This window comes from Poecilia latipinna, unplaced genomic scaffold (genome assembly GCF_001443285.1).
Source record: "Poecilia latipinna isolate Pla-1442-1.1 unplaced genomic scaffold, P_latipinna-1.0 Scaffold358, whole genome shotgun sequence".
Classification (NCBI taxonomy): Eukaryota; Metazoa; Chordata; class Actinopteri; order Cyprinodontiformes; family Poeciliidae; genus Poecilia; species Poecilia latipinna.
In genome coordinates, this window is record NW_015112974.1 from 219,010 (window position 1) to 242,896 (window position 23,887).

The 23,887-nt window shown below is 43.0% G+C and overlaps 2 protein-coding genes and 1 long non-coding RNA gene across 12 annotated transcripts in view; 1 reads left to right on the top strand and 2 right to left on the bottom strand.

The window, feature by feature from the left end:
• The window catches only part of oc90 (otoconin 90), a 19,771-nt gene extending 16,364 nt beyond the window's left edge, over positions 1-3,407 (top strand). The window contains exons 13-18 of the mRNA XM_015036131.1: positions 172-288; positions 374-545; positions 1,377-1,486; positions 2,070-2,301; positions 2,620-2,761; positions 2,810-3,407. Coding sequence (XP_014891617.1) covers positions 172-288; positions 374-545; positions 1,377-1,486; positions 2,070-2,301; positions 2,620-2,761; positions 2,810-2,824 — 788 coding nt within the window. The 3' untranslated portion in view covers positions 2,825-3,407. The remainder of the gene's footprint in view (positions 1-171; positions 289-373; positions 546-1,376; positions 1,487-2,069; positions 2,302-2,619; positions 2,762-2,809) is intronic.
• The window catches only part of efr3a (EFR3 homolog A (S. cerevisiae)), a 66,511-nt gene continuing 45,487 nt past the window's right edge, over positions 2,864-23,887 (bottom strand). For 2 of the 10 annotated variants that reach the window (XM_015036150.1, XM_015036148.1), the window contains 18 exons: positions 22,647-22,725; positions 21,988-22,123; positions 21,278-21,355; positions 18,302-18,469; positions 18,104-18,218; positions 16,903-16,954; positions 15,941-16,113; positions 15,790-15,865; positions 13,798-13,959; positions 12,279-12,410; positions 12,075-12,142; positions 11,548-11,675; positions 10,929-10,979; positions 7,893-7,972; positions 7,731-7,782; positions 7,231-7,334; positions 7,062-7,111; positions 2,864-6,418 (listed from right to left, as the gene is read on the bottom strand). In XM_015036150.1, coding sequence (XP_014891636.1) covers positions 6,313-6,418; positions 7,062-7,111; positions 7,231-7,334; positions 7,731-7,782; positions 7,893-7,972; positions 10,929-10,979; positions 11,548-11,675; positions 12,075-12,142; positions 12,279-12,410; positions 13,798-13,959; positions 15,790-15,865; positions 15,941-16,113; positions 16,903-16,954; positions 18,104-18,218; positions 18,302-18,469; positions 21,278-21,355; positions 21,988-22,123; positions 22,647-22,725 — 1,810 coding nt within the window. In that variant the 3' untranslated portion in view covers positions 2,864-6,312. The other 8 variants (XM_015036149.1, XM_015036155.1, XM_015036154.1 and 5 more) reach the window with 8 other exon arrangements.
• LOC106949716 (uncharacterized) lies at positions 11,155-11,538 on the bottom strand. Its single transcript, XR_001425435.1, has 2 exons — positions 11,372-11,538; positions 11,155-11,341 (listed from the first exon to the last, which is right to left on the bottom strand). It is a non-coding gene; the product is annotated as an uncharacterized LOC106949716 (long non-coding RNA).

Here is a 23,887-nt window from a genome sequence, read left to right on the forward strand (position 1 = left end):
CCTACCAAGATGGCTGCCTTAGTAGAAGTGTGGGGTCACATGAGGGCTACGTACAGAGTTAACTGTCTGAGGAGGATAATCAGTTGACCTCTGACCCTTTAGTGGTGGGAAGCTCATAAATCACAGATTAAACATCTCACAGGAGGTGAACCTGCTGATGTTTGTCATTAGGGGCGGAGCCAGGTCCGAAGAGGGTGGAGCCAGGTCCGAAGAGGGCGGTGCCGTTCTTCGCCTGGTCTCTGCTGGAGTCCGTCGGTCTGACCGACATCCAGCTGCCGGGCGGCCGAGGTGAGCCGCAGGTTGGGCCTCAGGACGCCCGTCGCTGGCGGTGAGACGTTTATCACATGAGCTGCTGAATGTGTCGTCCAATCAGAATGCAGCTCCTCCTTCAGAGTGTACGGCGGCGACGGCCGGAGCCGCAGGGAGCTGCCGGCGCTGGGGGAGATGCTGCGCTGCCTGACGGGGCGATGTCCGCACGAGTACGAGATGTACGGCTGCTACTGCGGACAGGAAGGGGCGGGACTTCCTCTGGACCAGCTGGACAGGTCAGCACGCCCCGTGGGAAGTTATTTACATAAAATACATTCATTCATTATTCGGTAATTTATTGCTTTTTTAAAAACTTTATAATTGGAATTTTTTAGAATCATTAATGTCTCCAAGCCTGACCAATTTTCAGATTTGATAGGAATAATTACTGAAAAATAACTATATTTAAAATGTAAATTTTCTCTTTGATAAATGGGCACAAAGTTATAAAAAGTATAAAAATAAACATAAATACATATGAAATGTGAATATTAAAAATAAACATCTTAAATATTAATAAGCATTCTAAAAATTTATTTTCATTATCAAATATTGAATATAAACATTTTAAGTATTTTAATTATATTTCAGATTTTAATATAAACATTTATATTGTCTTAATAGAAGCATTTTTAAAACATTTTAATACTGTTAAATAGTTATTCCAACTAAAATATTAAACACATTTTAAACATTAAAATAATTATCTAATACAAACTTTGATTTTTCTGCCTTTAACTTGAAATTTCTGAATTTTTTCTCTGAGAAAAATGTTTGGTAAAAGTTGAAAAATTGATTCTTAAATGCAGAAACATTACATTAAAAAGTAATAAATTCAAAGTGATGTATATATTTTTCTCAGTCTTTTAACCCATTTGTTGTTCCTGATTTTTCTTTATTTCTGCTGTTTTTTGGAGGCATTTATTTCCTAAAGTTAACTAAACGCAGGTAAAATGTGTAACGATGCTGTATCCATGGTAACGACTCCCAGCATGTTTAGTAGTTACTTCCTGCATAACTCAGTGATGGTTTCTGAGCTGAAGCCTGAAAGCTGCTCTGCTCCTCAGATGTTGCTTCTTCCATCGCTGCTGCCTGAACCAGATCGGCTCCATGGGCTGCCGAGCCGACAGGAAGCTCAACGCTCACATTTCCTGCGAGAGCCGCAACAAACCGCGATGTGAGTGAGATAAACTTCTCAACATTCAGCATAAATCAGAACGCAGAAGAGGATTATGAGCCCATCAGAATGGGTTTAAAAAGTTTTTCCTGTTCTGGAACGTTCCTGTTTTCAACCTGGAAGCTGCTTTCTGCAACGTGTGAACTTTGAACCCACAGGCTGCGTCCTCAACCCGGGACCAACCGGGTCCTCTCTTAAAGTTAGACGTTGTAAAATTGGACCTAAAGATGCGTTCAAAGATCACAAATGTGACTTTCAGTTTAATGCTTTTATAAGAAGTGCAGGTTGCTTTCCTTGAACTTTCCTGCTATTAACCCAGAACCTGAACTCCAGCAGTTCAGAGGAAGAAAATGCAGAGGAAGAAAATGCAGAGGAAGAAAATGCAGACTGCTTTATGTTTCAAACTTCACAGGTTGTTTCCTGGAACCCATTTCTCTTTAAGGAGGCAAAATGTCTCAGAGCATAGAAGTCACTTCCCACAGCCTCCATCGGTGCTTTAATAAGTCATGAAGGTTCTGAAGATGTTAGCAGGAGGTTCTGATGTCGTCCAGATTCTGAATCCTCGTTTCCATTTCCTCTGCAGGTCGGGGCGTCACAGTGTGCGACAAACTGCAGTGTGTGTGCGATAAAACCACAGCAGAGTGCATGGCTGCAGCGCACTTCAACCACAGCCTGCCGTCGCAGCGCTGCCGCGGCCCGGCGCCGCCCTGCCGCCGGGCCGGCAGGCCCGCAGCGGAACCGGCCCGGTCCAGTGAGGAGAGCAAACCCAGCCGGTCTGAGGAGCCTGAGACGAGTTCTGCTCAGTATTCAGACAGGTGGGATACGGAGAACCTCAGGGCCGACGGCTCGGGTCCATTTCATTTTCTACATTCTGTTCCACCTCGAAGAACCTTCTTATAGATCCAGTTAAAGGGATTTTCTAACGTTTTATTAGTGGAACTGGGTCCTGTGAAGAACTTACAACCAGCTTCAGCAGGTGATAAAATCTCCTTTATTAAATCTTAGTCAGCAATTCCTTACTGTTGGAATAAATAAAATGTTACTTTTTATTTATTTTAGTGTGCGGCTCCAAAACAACTTTATTTCTACAGGAGTAGTTTTAATATTTAATTAAAACAAATGTCTGTTTGCAGTGATCAAAGTTCTGATGTAATGAATGAAGAGACGCCGACTCCGGCCGGACCATCGAGAGCTGAGACCAAAGAGCTGCAGACGGTCAGCGGGGTTCAGAACCAAGAGCGGCAACCGGCGGAGAGACCGGGAGAGGAGGAGGAGGCAGAGGAGGAAGAGGAGGCAGAGGAAGAGGAGGAGGAAGCAGAGGAGGAGGAAGAAAACTAAACCAACCACAGAAAACGTTGCAACTCAAACACTTGAATAGAAACATTTTATTTGAATCTCCAACATCACATTTCAACACATTCTGAGACATTATCGTAACGCTGAGGCTCTGCTGCAGCTCAGGTTCAGGAAATGACATCATACAAGCCAATCATCCAGTGTTTAAGTTCAGGTTAGTGAGTCCAGAACAAAAACACGACATTTCCTGAACCTGCAGGAAGAGCTGAGCCGTGGCGCCATCTAGTGGTCATAAATCACTGATCAACAACTCTGAGCGTCAGTGTTTTATCTTTGAAGGTGAACAGAGACGAGACATTTCTCTAAAACTGGCACAAGAACACAGACTGCTGCACCACAGACGAATAAAACGAGAAGGTTTCGCTGTTGCCGTGGAAACGAGCGGCTCCATCCTGGGCCGTCCCACAGTAAGGAACCAGCTGAACATAAAAACATTTCCATTCGTACCGTTGTGCCGTTTTTGTGCCTCAGAACCGTTTTAAGTGCAAACGGGGGAACCGCGATCCGTTTGGGTTTGAAATGACAGAGCTGGTCTCTCCTCCACTCAGCCGCTAATACTGACAAACATTCATGTGCAAAAAGCAAGGAGTGGTCCAAACCCGGAGGTCAGGTGGCGGGTTTCTGTGCTGGTGAACTGATCCCAGTTTGACATGATTTCTGACCAAACGGCGACAATCTGGTGAAAAAAGGTTTAAATCTAAATAAAACTATAACAGCTCATTTCAATCAAAATAATTTCTATGATTCGAGACAAAGATTCATGATCCGATTCAAAGATTCATGATCCGATTCAAAGGCTCAGCGACGATAAACAAGAAACGATGATTCAGCATTTTTTCAGTGATATGTCTGAAATCTACCAGGCAGCAACTGAACCATGTGATGCATAAAATGTACAAAAATATACGATCTGCTGCGTCAGCGACATTCATCACGTTTTCCAGCCACGTCTAAAACAAGCCAGTCTCCGGACCGGGCCGGGCCGGGCGGTGAAACGTCGGGTTCTAGACGGATCGGGTTTCACAGCCCATTTTATATATAAAGAACGAATCATGCTGTTAGTTTGGGAAGGTCGGGATTCACAACCGGCTCAGTTTGCTCCGGTTCGACCTGATTTTGGATCGGGTTCTGTACAGAAGCTGGTGGACGATCTCGACCTGCTCGGCTCTCCTTACAGCTGCACAGGTAAATTATTACTAGACTAGACAACGATGTGGATCACGTTGAGATGAAGCAGCCCGTCCTCTCCCAGAACCTCAGGTTCCTAAAACAAACCGTCCCTGAAGTTAAAGTCTCATCTCCAGGAAACTCAGGTAAAAACTGAACAGGCTCCCGGTAAAAACCGCCCAGTACCTTTTATATCAGCCACCAAGGTTATGGAAAGACACTGGTGGAGAAACACCAGACTGTGAATATCTAGTTGCTAGAAAGCATTTGAAAAATCTGTAAAATATTTACTTCTAGATTTCAGGAGCTGAAAGTTTTGCAGGATTAACTTATTTTCCAGCATCTTAACCTGTCAGTTCTAGAGGAGAGCGGCTCTGCTACCATTAGCTTTAACTTCAGTACATAATGTAATAATAACCGACTCCTGGTGGTCACAGTTGGTACTGCACCTTCAGGAGTCCCCATGTTGATCCGTTTCCATCTTTTGGACCAGAACTCAGCGACAGTCAGCGGTTCTTTCTGAACTCCTAACAGATGTTCTGCAGGTTTGGTCTAGTTAAAGTAATGAAACCAATCTACAGTTCAGCTTAAACAGGCTCAGGTTGGTGAATAAAAACCATCAAAATTCACTTTTCAGGAAACACGACGAGCTCAACGTACGACAGAACCACCGGGAAACGATTCGGACCAGATCCAGCTCGATGTGCCCGGATCGTTTGCTCATGTCTGACCTTCAGCCTGGAGTCCTGATCAGACCAGAGGATTACAAAACCAGCTGCAGCCCGACCAGAACCAGGAACCTCCACACTCAGAACCGACCCACTTCTGCAAACTTTACACCTTCGGGTTTAGTAGCCATGACAACAACCTCTAAGATTTTATTAAACCTGCTTTAAGAAACTCCAGGAATATCGATGCAGCTTTGATTTAAAGTGTTGATGAGGCTCACGAAGCCGTTGACATACCTCATAATCTGGAACTAATCCCGCGGTTTTAATCCCGGCCCGCCTGGTGAACCGAGCTGGAAGCGAACTCTGGTAGAAGAGCAGCCTTCCTAAAACCACCATGGTGCCGTAAATACGACGTTATGGTGGGAAAGTGTCGCATCTTTAGCCAGTTAGCTGGTCAGGCAGTAGCCAAACAAGCTAGCGCTTTAAGTCCTTAAATTGTGATGCACTGCCCCCTGTTGTCCATGTGCTGAACTGCATGACGCTGGTGTTTATGTTGGAGCCTGACGGACAGACTGGGAAAGTAAACGGGTTGAAAACAGAAGTGCAAAAATTAATTATGACTGCGGTTGTTTCCACTTTGTTAAATATGTTGCAGCCATGTTGGATTTTTATCTCAAGGTTCATAAAAATTGTTTATTTTGGTCAAACATTAAACTCTGAAGAAATATTTCTTCCATCAGATCTAAAATATTTCATCGTAATTCACAAGACAAAGTAAAATATGTCAAGGTTTTGCCTTATCCCTAAAAAGCTAAACATGAATGAATTTTACACCAACAGTTCTAGTGGCTGTGTTGTGATTAAGAAAAAAATTATTTTAGTCTATGAACACAGAGGGCAGAAAAAAATTAAGACAAACAAGAAAACTTGTTGAATTATGTTAATTTTACCATCACAGTATTCATTATTATCTGTAAACAAAGATTTATTTTTGGACCTTATGGTTCTGGAAAAATGTGTTATTTTGAAAATTAATCATCTGGTTCTGAAATATTTGGAAACTGATCTTTTTGTTCTCCAAGTAAAAACAAGACTAGTTGAGTTTATTTCTAAGTTATTCCTGGAAAATCTGACCGACAAAATCCCGTTTCACCGACTTCCTAGACCAAACAAATACTGAGAATTTTAATCCAAGAATCATTGTGAAAGTTGTGATTTTGTAAATCTTCAAATCCTTAAAAAGCTTCAGGAATGAAAGCTGGATCCGTTTCACCAACCGGGAGCCGTTTGAACTGAACTGGTTAGTGTTTTATGGGTAAATACAGACGATCGGGCCAATCCATCAGCTGTTCTACTGGATGCTCTGCTAAGAAGCTGCTGAACCTGCAGGTGGTTTTTATCTAACAGGATCGTTTGGTTTTTCTACACTGCGTGAAGCATCGACATGGAGCATAAAGCGGTTTGCGTTGTTCTGGTTTTGTTCTGTTCGACCGTTTGGGTTCAGGGACGCGAATCAGAGAAACGACGTGCAGCCGGGTCAGCATGTCCGAGTCTCTGATTGGCTCCCTGCCGCCTCGCAGCGCGCTGATTGGAGGAAAAGCGGAGGTGGCCTTTGTTGATGTTTTGAGTCGTTCAGTAGACGCACAGGTCCGGGAACTTCATCTCGTAGACGGGAACGGACGGATGCTGGGTGTGACCGGCTGAGATGGAAACCACGCCGGACGGGCTGGGCGGCGGCCTGCAGGGAGAGACGCATCACCATGGAGAAAAACATCCCATACTGGTTTCACTGGTTTATTACTGGGTTTCTGACTTTTTGTTTCATTTCTTTATGACTTTTGTCAAATTCAGTTACGTTTAGTTGGTTTTACAGTGCAGCTGCTTGTCTTCATTAGTTTATTTAGTTCTAGTGGTAATTTTACTTTTTTCATACTTTAATTTTTAGGTGCCAAATTAAAAAAATATTGTGGTTATGTTTACATTGGGTAATGAAGAGTCAGCAGAAGACGACATTTTCAAAACATGTTAATTATTGAACCACTTCAGTGTTTAATCAAAACTTTTGCCGTTTTGCTGCCAGGTAAAGTGTTGCTAGGAGGAACATGGGAGTGTCATAATAACTTCACATCAGCTCAAAAAGCTAATAAATACAGTCATAAACATGAAAATGAAGAATATTATATCTATAATTTCAGTATGTTTTAGTTTCATAAGTGAACAATACAGAGCCAGTTATTGTTTTCCCCCATAAATTATTGTTTTGTTATCTTTGGCATATTCACTAATATTTTGCTCTAAATAATAAAATCTTCTTTGGAAATCCTGAACAATGCATCTGAAGTTCCAGTAAAGCAAAGAAACGTTTCTGATTGAAGTCTTACCGGATGGTGAGCTCAAAGATCTGGGCCAGGCGGTCGTGGAGCATGTTGGCCTGCAGGGAGGGAGGAGAGAGTCACTGAGGTCCTGGACTGAACGCCTAACGACGTTTGGTGAGAGTTTCAGAGTTCAGATGTTTAGGACCCGGTTCTGTTAACCGTCCTGGTTTCCCACCTTGGACTCGCAGTGGGCAGCGATCTCCTCAAACGGAGCTTTCTGGAACTTCTCCATCACCTGACGCCTCTTCTCCCTCTCCTGCTCCTCCAAGCCGGTCGTGTCTGCAAGACGATCACATCGCTTTCATGAGACAGGAATACGACACGTCAGGTTCTGACTAAATGTTCTGCACATTTTGATGAAACAGAAACAGCAGAAGCATCAGCTGAGAAATTAGCTCAACCGTAACATTGATGTTAGCTCGTCAGCGTACCTTAAAGTCCAACTAACCCCACATTCAGCAAAAGTTAGAGAAAAACTGGACCAGTGCGGTGTTTGGAAATAAATATGGCAGCGAAGTTTAGGCTCACAAAACCTCTGGAACAGCGACGGTGGAGCCGTTTGGCCCAAAATGGAAACCATCACATCAGTACAAACAGAAGGCTTTAAAGCTCATCATAACTGTAAACAGAAAACTAAAATCATTCTGTGAGACGGGAGGAGCTGGAGGATCTCACCGATGGCCTTCTTCAGGGTCTCAAACGTGATCTCCTCAGCCAGCTCCGGCTGCTGGTGGGAGAAACCCAGACAATGTGATTCAGCGGGAACTCTTCACATGAATCAGCTTAAAACTCATTTTTATCTTTTCATACGTGATTGTGTCATAAATTGGGTCGGACCTTATCTGGCAGGCTGCTGGACATGATGTCCACCTGGAGAGAGATGGTGTCCACAAAACTCTTCCTGCGGGTCAGACGGTCTTCATCTGCAACAGACAGTTACATCATTCAACTGCTGCGTCAGATAAAAAGAGCTTCAGGAGAATATTTCATCATATTTTGGAGCAAAACTAAAAATGGCATCAGAACTAAAACAAATCACTGCTGGATTTTCCTCCATTTTCCAGAGCAGATCAGTAATTTGAAAGCATCTCCTGACATAATGACTGAACATTGAGAGAGCATTTCTAAAGCAGACCATTTGTGGAGAGGTGATGAATCGTTTGGACGAACTGAACCGACATTTCAAATTGGAAAAAGTCAATCTGAACAAAATGTCTGCAGGCATCGATTGTTAGAAAACAACAAACTGATTTCTCTAAATGTTTTTTCTGCACGTTAAGTTGTGCTAATTTGCTGCAACAGCAGGTTGTTTCTCAGTGTCTGAGCCAAATGAATGACAGATTTTTGTACAAATCAGTGGTTTGATGATGAGCTTTAGCTTTGCAGAGCGAAATGACATTTTGTTGTGTGACAACTGGAGTCAAACAGTCTGACCATCTGTGTTCCCATAATAACGTTTTACTGTGAAGCAGTGAAACCCTGCAGACTAAAAACAGACTTTTAGCTGCTTCCATTTACTGCTGCTCTGCTTCACATTGCTGATTTAAACTCCAATCAGAATAAAAATGCTGGTCAGAACTGGAGCAGAAATGACACTGAAGTTTAGATTCCTCATCACCAACACACCATGGAGCTTTTAAATCCCTCAGTAGAGTGCCTGTCTGTTAGGTCTCCAAGCCGTCGCTTCCTTTGAGTTTTGCGTAAAAAGAAAAAGGCAAGTTTTGCATAAAATAAAGTAGTGAAATATAATGAATTAAGTAATGTAATATGCCCATTTTATATTAAAATTGAATGGTTAAAAACAAACTAATGAATATTGTTGAAGATGAAATTACTTATAATCAAATATTTGTAGAAAGTAATATACTAATCGTTCTAGATAATGAAGTTTTTAAACATTTCTCACAGCTGTGTGGTTTTATAGAAGTTATTTTATGTCTGTGAGCAGAAACACACAGAAACTCCTGAGGTTCAGCCGCAGCGCTCCGGTTTTCTGTAGGGGAACAAATGGGATTCGTCCGGGCCGAACCGAGTCCGGTGAGGTTCTGAAAGCTGCCCCGCTGTTTGTTGTTGTGCAGGAGGAGATTAAAGTGCAGCAGAGTTTGACGGAGCAGGGTCAGCCGAGGTGTGAAAACAGAAGAGAAACGCGGCGCCTTATAATTAACTTTCTCCATGAGTCACGGCGACCTTTGCTGCGAACTCGGAGCAGGAATGACTCAGCAGTCGGCACTAATGAGGAACGCCGTCCCAAAAGACGGGAGATTAAAGACGCGCAGAAAGCCGGGCTCTTACTTCACTGACATTTGCTCTTTATGTTTCATAAACTCTTTAAAATTCAGAGGAAAGCAGAGAAAAGCCTCACAGGCTGAAACTCCAGCAGGAAGAACATCGTTTACGCCGTTTAAAGAGAAAATCTGATGAAAGAAAATAGTTTGCAGGTCACTTCTGAACATCATCTTCAGAAAATCTCACTGCAGTGCTGAAAACGGTTCTGTGTATTTTTCTTAGCATCCGCACGGAGTTTAAAAATATCACTACAACCAAAGCAGATTGAGATAAAAATGCACAGGAAAGTATTTCCCACATGAAGCTTTGCTAGCAGCAAAACGCTAAAAACAGAAACATTTATTTTACAACAGGAAGTAAAAGTAATAAACTCCTCCTCCTCACAGCAGAAACGTAAAACACAGTGGTGGAAAACTTCAGCTAATGAAGGAGATCACTTTTTGTGCTGACTTTGAAAACATTTGGCACACTTGGCTTCCCCTGATTAAAACATGTAAACTAATTTGACCCAAACAGCTTTGAATTTTTCTCCACAATCTGTTTAAGTTGTTTATTTGTTTTCCTGCAGATCATTCAGGTTTAAGACGTGAAAATGTCACACAGATTCTGATTGTGTGATTTTTTTAAACTAATGTAAATAAACAGAGTCTCTGTATCCTCATCTACTTTCTCCTCGTGTGAAAGACGTCGCCTGGAGACACCAGGAGGCTCTTCTGCTCACACTTTCATTATTTTTGGTAAAACTTACAGCAGTGAACGTTGTGGAGTTACAACTAGTACATTTACCCTGATATAAGAATATTAAAGCTTTCAATAGATGGTGATGTGAAAGTGGTTAAAGTCATGTTGCTAAACCAAAAGGAAACAATTTATTTTACTCTAAAATAAAAGCAGATTAGTGCCAAACACATTTCAGCTGCCAAACTACTGACATGAACTACATCCTGACATACTCACCACCACGAGTCCAGACGCAAAGCAGGTAAAATAATTAAACAAGTTGTTAAAGTGTTTTACAGACTAAAACAACATAATCAGCTTCTTTGCTTTTGGTTTATTTTTTAATAGTTTGTCAGTTTTTCCTGATGGTTTATGAAAAGATTTGGATGTTTTGATCTGAGCAGCTAAAAACAAACTTTCCTTCATTCATATTCTACAGATTAATAACCTCAGTTTATATAAGTTAACCTCTAATTGAAGTTTTACAAAACCATACCTCTGAGTAATATTATTTTTGAAGTAATTATTTTCGTCTGATTGCGTTTTTTATACAAATATTTATTTACTCTTATTCTGGTCTTTTCTTGCATAAATATATCAAAGTGATGCATCTCGTAGTTGAGTAAAATCTTTGGTGGTGAAGCCAAACTGCATCCAGAGAAACTCCTTCAAGATTTTCAGATTTTAGCTGAATAAACCATGTGGGCGGAGCCTGATCAGCGGACCAATCAGAACACTCGAATCCTCGGCAGGAAGGAGGGCGCTACAGGGACTTTACCCAGGAAGTCTCAAGCTAAACTGAGCTCATGTCTTACCTACGGAAACTAAATCTACAGAAATCTACTGCGGCTCTACAGCAGCTTTTACCTCTGGACGTCTGCTTGCACCTGTGGATGATTTTTCCTACCGTGTAAAGAACTGAACACGACGCAGCAGGAACAGAGCGAAAGTTTTAGTTAGAGCAAAAATACAGATTCAAATCAACCAACACTTCATTTTTACTCTTCATACTTTAATATAACATATTGATGTCTTATGCATCATTTTAGACAATTTTCTACAGTTCATGTTTATATTTTAGGTGTTTTATTTGTTAAACCAATTGTGTCAGTTCCACATTCTTTATAAACCTCTGAAAATTGCCAGCAATACTTTTAAAAAAGCTGAAGTCATAAGACAGACGTTAATTTAGCCTGATCAAGTACTGATCAAGTTGGTTCATATTATTCCTCTGTAAGGACCAGGAAAGTTCTAGAAAGCACCTTGTAAGTTCAACAGTACTTTAACACTGGATGTGATTTTTGCAGCACCTCTAAAGCCACATCTGTCCATACAGCTGCTGCTCTGGTCAGTAGTTACACACTGCACTGGTGCTTCCGTCATTTTAAAAAGGAAATGTCAAACATTTGCGATCTTGAATTGCTTTAAGTATTTTTTACTGATCGATCCCAACAGGTGTGAACATTACAGAAGGAGGGTGTCGTACCTGTGACCTGGGGAATGTAAGGGATGGACAACCTCTCCGCGTTGTATCCTGGGCCTGCCAGGCACTCCGCCATGTCCGCCGTCTGGAAATACAGCTGCCTGTCGTCTTTGTCCAAAGACTCAGGAAGACTGGAGGACGACAGCAAAGCATTAATCAGTAAATAAACACGATGTGAAGGCCGTAAAACCTAAACCTGGTCTCATCAGCAGATCTTGAACTTTCAGGTTTAGTTATTATATTCCTCTCATACAGAATTAAAGGTCAACTGATGACCATTTAGTGCCATCTGGTGGAAAGGTGGAGGACTGCCGTTGTTTTTAAATAAATATTACCAAACTCACTGTAATGTTTATTAGATGTAGAGTGATTCTAACAGGAGAAATAAAATAACAGGGTTTCATGTTGGTCTGTGGCGAGTTGCTGAACAAACATGGCGGCTCCATCATGTATTCAGATGAAGACTCAGGTTAGGAACCAACGAATCCTTCTGATTTAGGTCTCAGACCTGCTGGAGAGTGAATACTTACGGACACTTGTCTCTGAAGATGTGTTCAGGCAGGAGGTACGGAGCGTCCATGTTTCTCAGCTCGATTACCTGAAGAGGCACCAATCACCAGAATTATGATTCCAAGACACTTGGGAGTGAAGCTAAAGCAGGAAGGAGGATCCGATGCTAACAAAAACACCAACATGTTCCATGTAACCAGCAGTGGCTTCGGTAGATGACGCACCTTGCTGACGTGTTGACAGAACGGCGGGTTGGCGATCATCTGACTCAGGAAGTTGAGGTACGCCGCCACCAGCGCCATGATGCCACAGCGGATGGACATCGGCATGTTCTCCTCGTTGTTCAGAGCCATTTCCTGCAGGAAGCAGGAAGACGCTTACAGAGCAGGTTTCTGCAACACGCCGACTGCGTCAATCTGTCAGAATAAAGGCTGTTGTCCAGGCAACAACTCCAGCATAAAGAGCCCAACATGAAGCTGTGCAACCGTTTCTCTGCAGGCTGACGCAACATTACATAACGCATGATGTGGCTGATCCAATCACACTCCAGACACCCAGGAGTTACAGGAGACTTTCCCAGAAAACACAGAACTGCTTCCAGAACAGTGATAAAAGTTTACTCTACCTGGACTCTCAGGCTACATTTCCAGAATCAACGTGCCCTGGTTCTGGTTTACTCTCCTGGGTCCAACCTGCTGCTGGACCTGCTGAGGCTACTTTGATTGAACAGTCTAGTGGTAAAAACCTTCAGTATAACAGGTTTGTTGTGAGCAACAAACCGATTCATCACCAACATTCAGATGTCAGATGAGAAATCTGAGTTCAGGATAAACAAACATGGCCGACTAACGTGATGGCGATAGTTAGTGATTATATTTAATGGACTTTCTGTCCATCATGTCAGTATTTTTGTCGTCTGTGTTTCCGTCACCTTGTTTTCTGATCGCTCAACAGGTTCTCGTTCGTTATCAAGGAATGCCACACACAGACATCGGGCCGAGACGATCCAACATGTTGGACTTTAGATGGGAGCGGTCCAGATCAGTCTGAATACACGCAGGATATCAGTTAGGATCAGAACCGACCTGATAGTCGGGACGGTTCTGAAGATTATTGGAGGAAATCAGGACAAAAATCAGCATAAACCTCCTGAACGAGTCGTTATCCAAACCCTGCGATCTACTCTGATCTGTGCAAGAACTGATGCGTCTTTTTCCCAGAACCCAATCAAGCTTCTCCCTCTGAACTTATAGCCCACTTCACCAGAACCAGCAGGCTGCTGTAAACGGACCTTCACACTACTCCCAAACCTGACTCTGAACTTTGCTAGAACTGACAGTCAACTCTCCTGAAACCCACATGGTACCGGCACATGGTACCGGCACAGGGTACCGGCACAGGGTACCGGCACAGGGTACCGGCATGGTACCGGCACATGCTACCGGCACATGCTACCGGCATGCTACCGGCACATGGTACCGGCAAATGCTACCGGCACATGGTACCGGCAAATGGTACCGGCACATGGTACCAGCACATGGTACCAGCACATGGTACGATAATCGCCTCATAATGAAGTTACAAGTCACTCCGTCTTACAGCTGCAACATTATAAGAACCTTTTCAATGAAATACCATCTGCAAGCTCCAGGAAAACATGCAGTAAGTTCTAGAAAGGCCCTCTGCAGTCCTGGGATCAGGCTACATCCTGGGTCCCAATGACCAGAGTGTGATGAGCTTCACCTGCAGAGCGACGGAGAGGCGGATCAGGTCGATGACCACTTCCTCGTTGGCCAGCTCGATGGTCAGGATGGCCAGCGTGGTGAAGAGCAGCTCGAAGTTCTTGTGGACGTTGTCTTCCTCTTTGCAGCCCAGGTAGACGTGGCGGTAGAGCTGCTGGCCGTGCTGGGAGGGAAACGAAGACGAGAACGTTAAAGGCTGAAACATCCGAGCTCAACGTTTCAGTGAAATCTTTTATTTCTTCCTGGATGTTCAGAAACGTTCAAACCACCAGGAGCATCATGGAGCCTCGTGCAGCGTTGGCCTCTCCACCCGACTCAAATTACAAAACTTCGCATTTACAAAATCAGTTCTATTAATGAGAAAACTTCACTTTGGATCCATCTTTAACCAAGACCAGACTTCAGATATGGAGCCTGCTAAAGCAAAGAGTGGAGACCAACCAGGACCCAACATGACTCCTGGTATCGACCCAAAGTCAGACGTACAGAACCGTCCTCCAGACCGATGCTCTCTGAAAGGTTTTCCTTGGACTCTGGCTGCTTTTTGGAAACATTTTGTTCGGTCCGTGAATGCGTTTACCGCAAGCAAACAGAACCTGAGGAACGATTTAAACGGATCTTTATTCTGCTTTTTTCCCAGCATCCTCCATTCTCCTCCTCTGGAAGCAGAAAGAACTCAACACGCATCAGGGATCTGTCTAATTCCTGGCAGAAACAACAGACCGACCGTCGTTTGTGGGACTGGAGCAAACAAACGGGTCTGTTTGTGTCGGTGCTAATGAAGCGTCGAGTCTCCTGGTGGGACGATGCGTCTCATTAATAGCCTCTTAACAGCTGCTGGACAGAAACGAAGCCGCCTGACAGTGAAGGATGGCAAACATTAAGGTCTGATCCGCTGCCGACGTTCAGTCAGCAGGGGGCAGCGTCCAAGGAAACACGACGGTTTTAAAAACAGTCAACAGTTTGATCAACAAATGAGTCTGGGATCTTCTAAAGATGTGAGAATTTACTGCAGTTTAACAGAATATCTTTCTTTTAGATTCTTTAAACAGCTTATTTCAACACATCGGCTTTACTTGGAAACTTAAATGCCAAATTACTGACCCTGCTGTAAAGAGACTCTTTCCTGCTAAGATTCAGTGAATCCAGTCGTTTCTGGCTGTAAGCTGCAGGTCGAGTATGAAATAAATAACCAGGGCAGGTTAATGGAAAGCAAAGCCGCCTCTAATGAGTTACATTGGGTTCCATTAAAGCAGAACCGGTGCTGGTTCCGGTTCTGCAGGCTGCAGCTGGTGCGAGAATCACGGGTCAACCTGTTCAGCCGGCAGCGTCTTGAGGGAAATGTCACGATCTGAGGCTGAACGGCCACTTCCTGTCGGGGTCAGCGAGCTCGCAGGGCTCCTAAACGGAAACCAGCCGCACATTTCAGATTTCCTCCCAGGCTGGAACCCAGTTCATAGGATTTGGTCTCTGCTCTCTCAAAAAAAGGTCAGTTTCTCTCTAAAACTGATTTTCTCTTTTTATACAAGCAATTCATCCAACTCTTCTATCCGAGTCAATTCAAGGACTGTGGATCCAAGAAGCGCTGCAGATTAATATCAGAATAATGAATAATAAAATAATCCCCATTACCTTCCCCATGGATGCTGAGAGGGTAACGCATGGAGAGATTACCTTTCCATGGAACAGCTTCTTCACATGCAAACCGAGCTCTACAACCTGAAAACTTTGTTCTTTATTTTTCTCAGCAGCTTAAGTTTCACCTTTCCTGGGATCTGAGGCTGAATCTTTCCCACCAGCCCCGTTTAATCCGCTTTAATCCGACTCCAGTCTGTTTGTTAGAAAGTCCGGTTCAGTTGGTGAGGTGTGAACGCTAATCGACCTCTGGTCCTACTAGCCTCGGTCTGGCTTCGGTAGAAGTGAACTTTGGGCTTTGGCTACAAATTAACTGTGGAAAATAGTTTGAAGTGAAACCTAATTATCTACTTTTTACCTTTTTCATGAATGCAACATCTTGCTTGGATATTTTCTCCCTTTTAATCTTCAGAGCTGCAACGTTGGGAATGATCCTGCAGGAGGGAGGAAACCAAACCTGAGTCCGTCGCTCAGAGAGCAGGGAGGAGATCGTCCGACCGCGCCGTTACCTGATGCCGCGCAGCTTGGCGCGGTTGTCATGGCGATCAATGATGTTGTGGAGGATCTCCAGGACCAGCTGCCTCAACTCGCTGTCCTCCATCAGCGAGATGGAGAAGAGTGGGTCCAGGAAGGGAGGCGGCAGCGCCGCCGACATGGACTTGGACTTGAACCCGGAGGTCACCTGAGGAGGGAGCAGACGAGAGCCGAGTCGTTACAGCAGGGGGCGCCACCGAGCAACACCAGGATCAATTTAAACACCAAACATTTGACTAAACATGATCAGCCCTTCAGCTGAACTCTGCTCCTCCAGGAGCCTCACAGGTGAACCCGCTTTAACCTTTGACCCGGAGAGCAGCCCTCAGCCATCTGTGTGTTGGCGTGTCAGTCTGCTGGGTCAGCGCAGTTTGAAACAAACCATTTCAGTCTGCAGCCTGAAAAATGCAGTCGGATGCATCCGGCTGCAGGGTGAAGCCGGTGGCGAGCCGAGGAAGAGCAGAGACCCTCAGACGTAAGGGTTTGGATTTCTGCATGCACAGCGATGCATTAGGTGTGTTGCAGCAGCTTCTAGAGGCATGCATGTTTGCAACTATGTATGCACTGTCTCTTATTTGAGCTTGTTTGCTTCTCAGCATTGATGAGGATGTGGAAGCTTTCCCAGGTTTGTGTGTTTGCAGTGTGCAGCTGCTGCAGCCTCACAGACATGCGTCTGTAGCTGCGTTTCCAAAACCATAGAAATGCACAAACTGAAATAATGAAAATTAATTCACTTAATGGAAACAAGTCGATCTCGAAAAAACAAGTTTTTTGATAAGTTTTTGCGTTAGGATGAGATGGTTTTTTTCAGCAGTATTTTTTATCTCTTCACATGATCAGCAGCTGGATGATGCTACTGGTGGAAACGAAGAAGAAGAAGACGACAGGAAGTGGTCGCAGGATGATGGTTTGTTTTTTCTCTCAGTCAGTTTCTCACCATGATGAGGGAGCTGAGCAGCATCGTCTGGATCCTCTTGGTTCCCTGATGCCTGAAACCAAACAGAACCGATCAGTAACTCAGAACATCTGGTCCCTGAACGCTGATAATTCACTGGATTAGACCAAGTTAAGGTGGAATAGTAAAGGTGGACTGGGAGGATGTGAAGTTGAATTGAATTGTTGACATGCTGCAGATTTGAACCTCAGCGCTGAAGGAAGGAAGCCTGTCTGAGTCAGGAGGAAGAGGAGGAAGAGGAGAACGGCGTTCATTTGATTTGGGATCATCTTTCCTGCTCCCCTCAGGTCTGATGGATTTACTTGATTTTCCTTTTTCCATCTCGGTGACCGGCAGCTGAGGGCACCGCGGGGCGATCAGGAGAGAGAGAGTTTTACTCTCTGAACGAGAGCTGAGGGTCCAGAGACACGATGAAGATCCTCAGAGCATCAGAACGACTAAGGACGGCTGCAGCTAACGACCGTTAATAATCAATTATCCTGAGGATTAATCAATTATTATATAGATTATTCTGACAATGAATCTAATTAAAAATTTGGACAAATTCTGCAGATTTTTCATTTAACCACTTAATACTTTTTACACAATATTACAACATTAAAAATAACTGAATTTCTTTAAGAAAATCAACATTTTATTATAAACTGATATTTATTTTTTTATTAACCGATTAGTAATTGGATAGAAAACGATTGTTTCTTTGGGTTTTTTTACAGAATTTGAATGAGGTGAAGCTAAAATTCACTTTAGGAGAAATTTACAGACCAAGTTTGTTTTAAATGCAAAATATTTATATTTCTGTTCGGTTTTGGTTTAATTTCAGCTCCGAGTCTGTTGTTCTTTCAGTAAATGGCCTTTTTGGACTCTGTATGCTCCAGTTAATGATTAATCGATTACTAAATTAGTTGACGATGACTCCGTTAATCGCCCGGCTCCTGATACGATTCAGCAGGAAAAACGATCTTCATCTTCATCCAGTCGGTCTGCAGCGGGACAGTAAAAGGTTTCGTCTCAGTCTAGACTGGGATGTAGGCGGACGTCCATCTAAAATTATTTTCTTCCCCGTCTGTGTTAAAGTTTCTGCTGAGGATCTCTGCGGTGAGTCATGATGATGAAGAGCAGACGCCTCCGCTGCAGCGCGGCCCGGAAACCCCGGGGCGCCGCGATGCAACGGCTGACTCACCCGATCTTCACCGTGTCCAAGGTGTGGCACGGCGTCCCGTACACCGGCACCTTCCCCATGATGAACATCATGACTTCGGCTCGCTGGTAATCTGGCAGGTTTCCACCGAAGAAGCCTGCAGGGGGCAGCAGAGAGACGGGTCAGAGCTGCAGCAGCTGCGGCGCTGCTGGAGAACCGGCGAGGAGCGCGCCGCCGCACCGATGGTCTGGATGATGGCGTTCTGCACGATGCGCTCGTCGCTCTCGCGGCCGCGCACCGACGACACGCTGCTGCTGGAGTTCCTCCTGGAGCTGTCGCCCAGCTCGAAGTCCACGCTCATCCGCAGGTGTTTGAGCAGCGTGTTGAAGACCTCCAGGACTGTCGGACCTGCGGCACACCAGCAGGTTAAAACCCAACAGGATCTGGACGAGACCGACAGCTTCGCCCAGAAACAACGAGAAACCCACCAAACTCCAGAAAAACCCACCAAACTCCAGAAACCTGCCCAGATCTCAGCTTCTGCTGGAACCCAGGATGTAGAACCACATATGATTCATGTCCGTTTTACAATAATCCTACATAAAGACACTTGATCAACCAATGACCAATCAATGATGACGTCATGCTCGACAGGGTCCAGATTTCAAAATAAATTACTAATAAAAGTGCAATAATACGGCATTTTAATGAAAACTTTGTGCTTTTCTGACACAAAATGCCTAACAGAATTTTCCTCTGAACACTTTCTACAATCCAGCCAAATGTTGTGAAAATCAGACGAAGTTTTAACAACCTGCCAAATTTTTTCCAGTCAAACTCGTTCAAACAATAACAGCAATATTAATATCAGGAATCGGCTCATATTTTCTAATCGGTCCTTCCTTAACTGCACCCATATTTCAACCAGATATCTGAACGACTCTGAGCTTCTTGAAATGCTACGTATTCCTGAGATGTTTCATATCTAAAGCTTTTTCTGTGTATTCTGGCACTTTCACTTCAGTTTAAAGTAAAAAACAAAAAACAAAACAGAGTTACAGGACAGGTAGAAACCAGAGTATTATATTGATTATTGACAAAACAGAGATGAGGAATGAAACAAATAGTTACTGGAAACAAAAACTGTGTCTAGAAAAAGGGAAGCAGAACCATTCGGTTGGTCCCGTTATGTCATCTTTATGCATTTACAGAATAGCATTCAGTAAATCTGACAAGTTAAAGAGATTCAGTCACATTAAATCCAACTTTCAGTGAATCATTTAAGCTCTGAATGATTTTTCTGATCCAAAATCCAAATTATGGAGGATTTTTCTTTTCAAACTGTGTAAAAATAAAGTGTCCATCATCCATTTGGATGGATTTATGGGGTTTTCTAACACTGAGATAACCAGCCATTTTAAGATTATGGCAGAAAATGTAGAATAATAAATAAATGTGCTAATCTGTGCTTCTGTTAAAATAATCCAGCTTCATCCCAGAGTAATTAGAAAATGTTTGGTTCTGATGAGCAGCAGCAGCTCTTTGGTTCTGGGATTTAAATGTGATTCAGTTTTTTCTGAAACTAAAATTAGCTCCAGGATGAGCAGACACCTGCAGAAAAGTGCAGCTCACAGTGACGGCAGGCCTAATTTATTCTGTCACAGGAAGCAACACCTCAGATTATCAGTCAGTGCTGACTGGTTCACCCCGGCAGCCTGGGGCCCCACGGGGCCCCAACCCCCTACAAACATTATTCACCAAGTGTGCAGAGTTTGAAATGGACAGACGGGTTCTTCCAAAGCAAATGTAACAAATAAAACATTTAGATGTGACATTAACCTGGTTCTCCAAAATAAGAGCTTGATCTACATCAGCACTATCAGCTACACCATCACAACACGGCTAACCTGCAGCTTCCCGACACTCCGGCTCCGTTTCACAACGAGGAGCGACCAGAAGAATCACACAAGTTTACTTTGATAACGTCAGATGGTTTTTCCAACAGTGTTTTAATCTGTGGCTAAACTGAAATGTCAAAGACAGAAATGAGACGCCGTGTTTGATTCGACCGTCGGTTCTTCTGGTCACTCTCCGCTTTCCTAAAACTACTCACTCAGACCTGCTGGGATTACAGGAGCATTTCTACATGGACCCGGCATCAACACGCATCCAAAGCATTTCATTCAGATGAAGTATTTAAAAATATTCACTGCTGCTTGAATTTACGTCTAAAGTAAAAGAACCGAACAAAACTGAAGACGTGAAACTTGAGAAATGGGATCCAGCTGAACAAAACAGTCACTGGCTTTGATTTATTAAGTCAGTTTAGGAAAAATGATCATAAAAAATGAGTCAGAAAAAAGAAATGGAGCAAACATGAAGCTAATCATTTTATAATTAGTGTTAAGAGTTGGAAATAAAGAACTAAAACTTTGACATGTTGCACAGGTAATGTTACCATGTATGTCCAATATGCTTAGCAGAAAATTAATTACTGAGGAATATTTATCACTAATGCCTGCATCTAGATGCTAGTACAGCTAACAGTCAAGCTAGCAACAGTTAGCTTGTTTCTTAGCTCAGTTAGCTTGTGTCATTGTTCATCTGTAAGGTTAGCGTTTAGCTCCATTCTTAAACCAGCTGTTAGTTTGATGTTCTGCTAGGTTGCTAGCTCTAACTGTGGTTTGAGTTTTTGTTTTTAGCTGAGTTAAACTGCTAGCTCACGTTAGTTCAGCTGTTATCCAGCTCCTTAGCTCAGATAAAAATCATCTACTAGTTTGGTTGTTGGTTTCATTCTTCACTCAGTTTTTATCTCTAGCTTAGCTCTAAGCTCAACTGTTAGCTTAATTCCTAGCTTGGCTGTTAGCTCAATTTTTCTCCTGGGTCTTTAGCTTTGTTTCTAGCTCAGCTGTCAACTGGTTTTTAATGTGAATGTTAGCCCAACAATCAGCTAAATTCCCAGTTTGCCTTTTAGATCACGTTAGCTTGCCTAATCGTTAGCTTGCTACTTAGCTGAACTCCTTAATGAGAATTTCTCTGTTTTTCCAAACTGATGGTTCTGACTGAACTTGATAAAATGGAAACATCTTTACATCTTCAGTTTTGTCTCAAACAGGATGAGGTGTGGATCGCCTGATTTTCCCAGGACGCTTGTTGATGTCGGGCGAGTCGAGGGGAAAAGCTGCAGACATTTTAGCCACACTGCATGTACTGTACCGAGCCACAGATTGTGAGGAGTCGGGCTTTCGCTTTCAAAGTTGAACACGTCGCTTCCTTTGCACTCTGGGATCATTCCTGTCCACAAGGAATTTCGGTTTTATTTTCCCAAAACATGGAAGAAGAAACAAGTTACAGCTTTTTTCTGAATTAATGAACGTTTTTAATTATTTCCTCTGGCGTGAGATTTTCACCTTCATTTAACAACAGAAACATTTTTTCATGGTGAATTAAAATGCTAATTTGTTTCTGCTGCTGTTCTCAAGGTGGTAACCTTCATGCCTCAGAAACATAATTTAATTACAACACGATTTACAGGAACAAACGGGAGCATTTCGATTCTGAAAGGAATAAAAATGTGATTTTAGATTTTTTTTTTTACAAAATTAGCATAAAATCAAATGTTTTGTCTTCAGCTTTATCTTTATCATCTATAATTGTCTTTTTGAAGAAAGTAAGTGCTTAATTTTTGCGAGTTTGAATCAAATTGAGTTTCATCGTTGATCAACCAACCATTTACTTAGAGACCTAAGAAATGTCAGGTTCTTTAAAAAAAACGACTAATTTTACATTTACTTCTCCAGCGAACTGCAGCGAAGGGGCTAAACGGACCTTTTCTCTGCAGAACCGGCGTTTCTACTCGATGTGAAGCGGGACGTTTCCTGGTGGCGCCGCGGCTCGTTGAGGAAGCACAACGTTTTCAGACTCACCCACGGATCCTTTAGCAGCGATGGCCACCGTCTCCAGCAGAACCTGGACGATGCCGGCTCTGACCCGCGGAGTGCTCTTGTTGTTCCCGTCCAGGTGGGTCAGAACCTGCTGGATCACGTGGTGCGAGTGCTGAGCCTGGATCGGTCCGAGAAACACAAAAAATATCAAAATTAAGAACAGAGAGAAGGTGAACGGTTTTCTGCAGTAACGAGTAACTTTGGAAATATTTATTTTCAGGAGGACTTTTACGATGCTGTACTTTCTACTCCAGTAAAATTTCTGGATTTTCTATCCGCTGAATGAAAAAAACACCTGCAGGTTTCCTGAAAGTTTTTTATTGGAAGAAACTCATTTGGAAAATTTTTCTTTTGCCTGATTTTATTTATATGAATTATTTTCATTTTGGTCCTTAAAACGTAAAATAAATTCATTCAAATTTATATTTTTGGTTCATCTGACTATGTAATGTTAAATGATTGATAATTTGAGTAAACATTTAAACATATTAAAATCAAGATTCAAGTAATTTTTATTCAAGCCCAATCTCATCTGATAAAGTATAGTAACCAGGATTTCATCCCAGAATGAGGAAACGTCTTCCTAAATCCTGCACTAACAATTAAAACGTTACATGTTGAAGTATTTCCATGAATGCTACCTGGATGGAGAACATGATGATTCTGAAGCAGGACACGGCGAACTCATTCGGGTCCCACAGGTGATGATTGTCCAGGTGACTGAGAACCAGAAGCAGAAAGAACCTCAAAATATGATTTTAACCAACTTCCTACGGAAAGCCTTCCTGCACAAAAATTTAACTGCAAAAGAAAATCATATACTGGTCCTTCATATTTTAATATCTTTAAAAATTTGTTTGTTTCAAACATATTAAGATATTTTCACTAGAAATAAGACCAACTTGGTCATATTTAGTGTTTTTTCCAGCAACTCGGAGGTTTGAGGTTCAGCTCTGCTGGTGGCTGATTGGTCGATTCACTGCAGGTTCACGGTCTCTAACTGGACCAGAACCAGACCAGAACCTTCCTGCTTTCTGAGCAGAACCAGCTTCTTTTTTAACATCATAGGAGGAAGATATGAATGAAACTAGGCGGCGTTGCATTTTGAGAAAAATAAAATCACTGAATCGGTTTGAAACGGTAAAAATGCTGCAGAGAGAGAGAGAGAGAGGGGGGGGGAAAAGATGAAGCTGCAAGAAGAAAGAAGGGAACAAAAGATGGAGGAGAGGAAGCTGCTTGGAGGAGAACGGTTCATGACGTCAATCCAAACCCCGAACCCCCTCCTCCCCGTTAACCCCAATCCCGCTATTTATAGTCTGAAGACGCTCGCCCCTCCCCCACCCGCTGCTGCCTGCAGAGTTCTGCAGGAGGACAAACGGGTCTGAGACACGCAGGCGCCTTAATGGACGCCCTTAGTATTCTCCACGCCGCTTCACTCATGAAGGCGTTTAATATTCACGCAGCGTCTCCGACGCAGCGACGATTAATCTGAGGGAGAGAGAGAGAGAGGGAGAGAGGAGAGGGGGGAGAGAGAGAGGAGAGGGGAGAGAGAGAGAGAGAGAGAGGAGAGAAAGAGAGAGAGTGAGTTAGTACAGCAGCAGCTCCTTCACCCTCCTGGAGTCTCTCTCTCCCAAACTGTCGTGTTTAAACAGCAACTCAATATTCGTAACTTCAGATTAATCCATAGATATAAAGTTTCATATTTTTTTATATTTTCTGTGTTTTTTATGCCTGTTTTGTCTTAAAATATCTTATGAGAGGAGAAAAACCACAAAACCTGCAATATTTAGCAAAATTAAATAAAGTTGAATATTTTTGATGTTGGTGTTTCAGCCTTCACCAAGTTTAAAATTAACAAAATAATTTTGATTATTTTTGGAGC